General features: G+C 40.4%; 1 protein-coding gene across 1 annotated transcript; it reads right to left on the minus strand.

Moving 5' to 3' along the window:
* Positions 1–1,030: 1,030 nt before the first annotated feature.
* LOC117057744 (olfactory receptor 14A16-like) lies at positions 1,031–1,978 on the minus strand. The gene has a single exon (XM_033168583.1). It carries the CDS (start codon positions 1,964–1,966, stop codon positions 1,031–1,033), a length of 936 nt encoding a protein of 311 aa, XP_033024474.1. The 5' UTR covers positions 1,967–1,978.
* Between the last annotated feature and the right edge of the window lie 5,327 nt (positions 1,979–7,305).

Genomic DNA, 7,305 nt, shown 5'->3' on the forward strand with positions numbered 1-7,305 from the left:
AACACTGTCCCTTGGATGTCCTTGTTTCTGAAGCTATAGCTAATGGGATTCATTAGTAGCAGCAAAACAGTATACAATACAGAAGGCAGCAAATCCATCATTGTAGAGGAAAAAACTTTAGTTCTCATGTATGAAAACACCGCTGTGCTCATAAATAAAGCAAAGACAGTCAGTTGGGGGATGCAGGTAGAGAAAGCTTTATATCTACCTTGAACAGATGGGATTCTCAGCACAGCAGAGAAGATGCAGTCATAGGAAACAAAGATGAACCCTCCACAAAATGAATCTACTCAGGAATACTGCACCAAGAATCCTACGTAAAAAACCCCATCACAATTTGCACCTAATCCTCAAGCCAACATAAAGCAACCAAAGTGAACTTGTATCTGTATGTTTGTGTGTTATACAGACTCAAAACAACAATCGACACTAGTACTAATAAACACATTTGGAATTCTGATTCCCATTGAACAGAACTGAAATACGGTAGCTCTTTTTTTTTTTAAAAAAAGAAATAACAATAAAATGCATCATGCACCATTCCTACATGGATGACCTAGTCAGTATGGTGCTAGAATAACACAGCTCTGAAAAAATGAAGGAGGAGGGGCCACAGTTATGTGAGAAACTGAGGACAGAGTAATGGATCCAAACGTGGTTTAGAGACCTCATAACATGTGCAAACACTTATTCTACCCTTCCACCTACCTAACACCACCACTTGTAAAACACCCAATCCAGCAGGCTGGGAGTAGCAAAGGTGAATGTGTCAATTTCATTTCATTTCAGTTTCTTAGCATTCGATCTATTTCCTCATATTTCACATCGGCATACTTTTTTGTGTGTTTGTGTGTGTAAAGTCCTAATGAAAACTCACCAGGCATTTTGTGTGAAACTTTCCTAAAATAAACATTTTATATGCAAATCTGCCCAAAATACTTCTATTTGCAAAGCACTATTAAATACAAAATGCATGTTTATGCTATTTTCACTGATATTTGCATTGTTATATGAGACACAATGCAAGCAATCATGCCAGGAGATATCTAATTCTTTTCGGTATTTTTAACACAGCCTCTTGGATGTCTTTGTTCCTAAAACTATAAATAACAGGATTCAGTAATGGTGGCAAAACATTATACAATACAGCAGAGAGCAAATCAATTGTTGTAGAAGAAAGTGCTTTAGGTCTCATGTATGAAAACACAGCTGTGCTCATAAACAAAGAAAAGACAGTCAGGTGGGGGATGCAGGTAGAGAAAGCTTTATATCTGCCTTGAACAGAAGGGATTCTCAGCACAGCAGAAAAGATGTAGCCATAGGAAACAAAGATGAACCCTCCACAAAATGAATCTACTATAATCCCAATGGCAAAAATCAAAATTTGGTTAACCTTTATGTCTGTACAAGAAATCTTTAGCAACTGAGGGATATCACAAAAATACTGCCCAATAATATTGGACCCACAGAAATCTAGCCTGAAAGTGATAGTAGTATGTAATGATGAATGAATTAGGTTGCTTATCCAGGAAGCTGTTGCCATTTGGATGCAGGCATCCCAGTTCATGATTAGCTCATACTGCAGAGGATGGCAGATTGCAACATAGCGATCATAAGCCATGATAGTGAGCAAGGCAAGCTCAGAACCTGCAAATGTGAAAAGTAAGAATACCTGCGCGACACAGCCAGCAAAAGAAATCTTTTTGTTATCCCACAAGGAAGCAGCTATGGATTTGGGGATAGTGGTTGAGATGTAGCAAATGTCTGATAATGATAGATTGACCAGAAAGAAGTACATAGGAGTGTGCAATTTGTGGTTCAGAGCAACAGCAATGGTGATGAGGAAGTTCCCCGCTAAGGCGACTAAGTAAATGGAAAGAAATATCACAAAGTAAAACAATTGTTCTTCTCGGTGACTGGAAAACCCCATCAGAAGAAATTCTGTCACTGTAGACTGGTTGGCCATCTTTGAAGTGTTTCATAAAACAATTACCAGAAGAGTAGTTCTGTTATTGTGTTTTAGCAACACAAGCAGGGGGGTTTGTGGCACCTAAAATTAGAAAGGATTTAATGAATGTCAGTTGGTTGAGGGAATAGGTAGGCAATGGTATGTGGGGTTTGCCCCCTTTCTCAATATGAGGTAATGAGTGATGCCAGCTGTAGACATTCAACTGACACCATTAATTCACCCAGTACTCATAGAATTTTAGAGTTGGAAGGGAGAATAGGGATCACCTCAGTATATACCAATCTTGGCTTCATGTTGAAACAAGACTGAGACAGCAGAATCAAATACTAACTGCAGCTTATCAGAGAAACCTTGCTATTAGATGTAAATTGCATAAAGTGGTTACATAAAGTATCTCATCTACGATGTTTTATTCTTGCGAAGTATAATGCTTCTAATTAGTTTTCAAAAAGTAAATCACACAACACCTAGCATCAATAAAAAAATCATTTGGCTTTGGTGAGAGCTCAGAATTTTTGAAGAGATTCCCAGAATTTTGAAACACCACTTCATTATCTCTTATCAATAAATACTACCTATTTTTTCATAGAATAATCATGTGTTCATTAATCCTACTGCTGTATTAAACCTTTTACAATCTTTTCATAACTGAAATATGAGCACCTTTCAAGCCCTAGTCTGCACTGAGGATGAACTAATAGGATTCTACTCACCTCTGTCTTTGTCTGGATGAAGAAAGTGCCAAAATGTTGAAGTGTGGTCTTTAGTGGGTGATTTATAGTTTGTGAAAAAAGGAATCAGGTGAGCCTCCCTGGTTTCCTGGTAGTGTTTCAGAGAGTCACTCCTTGGAGAACATCACCATGAGGATTTGCAAATCCTTATTTACAAAACAAGTGATACAATTGTCTATGTTTCCTACTATTATTTCCCCTTTATCTTTAAACCACTGACCCTTAACTTCAGTCTTATGTAAGGGATGCTTAAGAGAGACTTGCCGATAAATGGAGACTGAATGGGAAACTGATTCCAAAACCTACATGGTTGTTATATCTTTTTTATTGACCAAGATGTCTAGATGCAACTCAAACTCAGTACTGAATCTGATTAACATAAGTAAATTATTCTGAGTATTCTGAGACAGTATAGTGCAGCCCTTAGAGTGTTGGAGTACGACTAGGGTACCCAGGTTCAAATCTCTGTTCAGCCATTAAGACAACTGGGTGACCTTGCACCAATTTTCTCAGGCTAAGCTACCTTACCGAGTTGCCTGGAGGTTAGACTTGGGAAGAGTGACCTTCAGCTCCGTGAAGTAAATGTGGGATGTAATGACAATAAGTAAATATTGGGAGCAAAGGATTTGAAACAGGTCTATGATTATAAACTGGAGCAATAGATTTGGTTAAAGAAACTTTGGAAAGATCCAAAGCAAAATGTTATGCTATGAAATAGGATGTGGGTGTGTTAGGTGTTCACACCTTGGCTGGAGATCAATTAGGAAAGGCTGAAGGACTCTAGCTGGAGTGAAGCTGGTTTGAGAAACAATACTGCTATGGGCTTCATCTGTATTCCTAGACTCCCCCCTTCTAATCCCTGGATCTGGCAAGTGTTAAAATCTAAGCAAGGATTTTCATTCCTGGAATAGCCTCTGCTATACTTCATTCCAAAGGAAGCACAAACCCTGGGTTAGTGCCTTTAACCCTGGGGATCTTTTACCACCCAGAGAATGGGGTGGCATGCAGCAATGCATCAAACAGTCATGTTTTTTTTCTCAAAGTACTGTACAGAATACATATGCATTTTGGATCACATTGCAAGAACCTGAATTACAAACCAGCACTGGCAACACAGTGAGTGCACAGTTAATGGGAGTGCAAAAACGGTCCAAGTCTTATTCCCCTGGTAGAATAGAATCCATGCATATTGAATTCTTTTTTCAGAATAGGGGAAAACCTGGTAATTTACCGGTATGTTCTGGTTGAAAGCTCTTCTGTTTTCCTTACAACATTTTATATTAAGGTTTCATTTGATAACAGGGACTAGAATTTCATATCTAGTAACTGTTCACTCCAGTTTTGTCAGATTCTGTGTTTGAAAAATTTCGTTACATGTCATAAAATGGACTATGGCAGCCATTAGGAAATATCTACTTTCCCTGTCTTCAAAAACAGCTTAAGTGATTTTGTAAATTGTATTAGCCCTTTGTTTGGTATTTGTGGAGAGCCATTGTTTTTTCTGCTACCTGCAACTTAAGTATTTTCCATCCAAATGGCCATTTCAGGTATCCTCCTTCAGGGCGTTATACTTGCAAAATTCTGGAAAAAAATGCATAAAAAATTGAATGAAAAATGAAAGCAAATATGAAACTTGTGAAAAATCTGTACTTTTGGTTGAGTATTATTACTTTTACCTTTAAATGAGTGAAGGTGCAGTCATTTCATTTTTCATTATTTGAAATAAATGCACAGACCCAGTGATAGGTCAAGTCCATCATCTTTTTGTGCTGATTTTTTTTTTAAAAGACAGTGAACAAAATCTCTGCATTTAAACTGCATCCATTTTGTACACTATCAGTACACACTGCTCCTGTAAAATACACATTTTTCAAATCTTTGCCATGAATTTTCTCCCAAAACGTTAGTTTTGTACATATAAATATTTTGTGAGCATTTCTTGCTTTCGGAAACTTCATTGCAGAAACCATGTATTAGCCCGAATATAAGGCTCACTTTCCCCCCAAATTCTGACTGGGAAAAATTAAAGTGTGGATTATATTCGTGACCTTATGCCAGCCAAGCAGTGCGTCTCTCTCCCAGGGAGCAGTCCAGGAGTGCAGGGGAATGGTACCCATAGTCAGGTATTGCCATTTTCTCTCTCTCTCTCTCCCCCCCCCCCTGAATTTTAAGAGTGCAGCTTATTTGTGAGTGCAGCTTGTATTTGTACACGGTATAGCATCTTGATTATGTACACGGTATACGGTACATAATCTGAGCAAGAACTTCATTCCAATCCATTTATATTTATCATCTATCTATAATCTATCTATCTAATCTATCAGTCATCTATCTATCTATATTAGATGATTTTTTAGTCCACGCTATAGCATATTCCCAGCAGAATTATAATTAAAAACATAAACTAAAAGAAAGAAACTGGAAGATGCTAATGGCAGTGACTCTAAAACAAGAAGCCATTGAATTTTATAAGCAATTTGCTTGGAAATGAGCAGTATATCTAGCCATAGCTTTAAATATGATAAAATATAATTCATTTTGTGTGTGGAAGCAATAAACAGCAATCCTTCAACCTACACAACAATAAGTGACTATTGCTAAATTTGTGTGTTCTGACATCTTAGGAAATCACTGACATTGGCTAACATTTAAAGCTTATTTCTTCCTCTACAATACATATCACAAAACAAAGAAAAATGAACACACAGCAGCTCAGTGTTGGCCATACTTGCCTGCAGTGGATCTTCACAGATTTAGAAAGAAGTACTTGTTCAGCTTACTTGTACAGTACAGAAACTGAACTTCGGACTTCTTCCATGCAATGTATGTGATTTACCAGAGCTGAACAAAGGTATTATTAGCCATTAAGGCCACCTGAGCCGAATGACAGTGTTGAAGCAGGGAAAAAATGAAAATTACATTCCCCCCTTTCTCCGCAGATAAATACCATCAACTAGGGTGATCAAGGCAGTTACAGTGCCATGACCAGACCTGAACCACACTCAAATGGTTCCAGCAAATTAAAGCACTTTGTTGCCCAGGTGCCTCAAGTGTAAAAAGGCAAAGGGTAAAAGGACCCATGAGAGTTAGGTCCAGTCACAGACAACTCTGGGGTTGCGGCGCTCATCTCGTTTTATTGGCCGAGGGAGCCAGCGTACAGCTTCCGGGTCATGTGGCCAGCATGACTAAGCCATTTCTGGCTAACCAGAGGAGTGCACAGAATGAGCATTAACCCACATCAAATGGGGAGTGCCTTTTTGCGCGGTCACGAGTAGACCCATTGGATCACAGGTGCAGATCTTGGTAGTTGGTCTTGGCATTGCCTTCCCCAGGTTGGGATACCTGTGGACTCCACCTACTCTAGCAGCCACCCAATCCCGGCTGGGGAGGTGTTGCCAGGGGGATTGGCCAGGTAGCAGGAGGGATTATACAGTACACACAATAGAACTTGAGTCATAACATGGAAGCGGCCGTTGGATTCAGAGCTTCCCCACCCCCCACTCCCTCAACTGACACTTACTTTGCAGGTTTAAACACCTTTTTTCCACAGCCACACAGGCACTACTATGACAAGGTCGCTGTTAAAGGGCCAGAAAGGACTTTCCCTGCATTGGCAGGTTTCTCCTTTCCCGTAGCAATTCATCACAACTTTGGTGGTTGCAGGCCTTGGGCGGAATCCTTTAGTCATCTACAAGATATGGGGGGCGTGGAGCGGTGACTCCTACCCCCATTGCGGTGGCGATAACAGGGTTCCCATTAAAGGGGTCTCAGGGGGAGGCATTGACCAAATGCCCAGGGTCGTCACTGCCCTCCCCTTCCAGCGGCGGCAAACATAAGGGGGCGGGCTAAATGCTTGAACATATGTTCTCCAGACTAGCCCACTCCCCACTCATTCTGGATAACCCTGAAGTTACCCAGAACCCCAGCTGGGGGGGGGGGGGCTGGGAAGGATAAACGCCCAATTCCTGAGCCAAGGTCTTCCTACATCTGAATATTAATAAAGTTGTGGCCAATTTAATCCCATAGAATGTTGTCACATGTCGTTATTTCCCTCAGGGGCTGGCCCCGGGGTACGGGGGACTCCGCCTGGCCGCGCAAATGCCATCTACCTTCCTGCCGGAGCGGTACCTATTTATCTACTTGCACTTTGACGTGCTTTCGAACTGCTAGGTTGGCAGGAGCAGGGACCGAGCAACGGGAGCTCACCCTGTAACGGGGATTCGAACCACCGACCTTCTGATCGGCAAGCCCTAGGCTCTGTGGTTTAGACCACAGTGCCACCTGCATCCTAATTGTATATGTACATATAAAAATACAACTTCTATAGATATAAAAAAATAAAGAGACTTAGATTAGAAGTCTTCTAGGATGAACACGCATGTTTTAAAAAAAGAACTAAAAATGCACCACTCACAGGTATATACATAATTTATTTAATGTGATTGGTAAGTATCATGTTTGCAAAACAGTGAAGGACGAGGGGGCACATTTTATGCGAGAAATTGAGGGAAGCAGACTGAATCTAATTGTTGCTCAGAAAGCAGAGCACTTCTGCAAAGATTTCGTTTATCCCGTCCTGCCAATTGAATAGTTTGGGAGTGGAAA

The sequence above is a fragment of the Lacerta agilis genome, chromosome 14 (genome assembly GCF_009819535.1).
Source record: "Lacerta agilis isolate rLacAgi1 chromosome 14, rLacAgi1.pri, whole genome shotgun sequence".
Taxonomy (NCBI): Eukaryota; Metazoa; Chordata; class Lepidosauria; order Squamata; family Lacertidae; genus Lacerta; species Lacerta agilis.

Coding starts and splice junctions, on each gene's coding strand:
- LOC117057744 (XM_033168583.1), bottom strand. CDS start 1,966: ATGGCCAACCAGTCTACAGTGACAGAATTTCTTCTGATGGGGTTTTCC.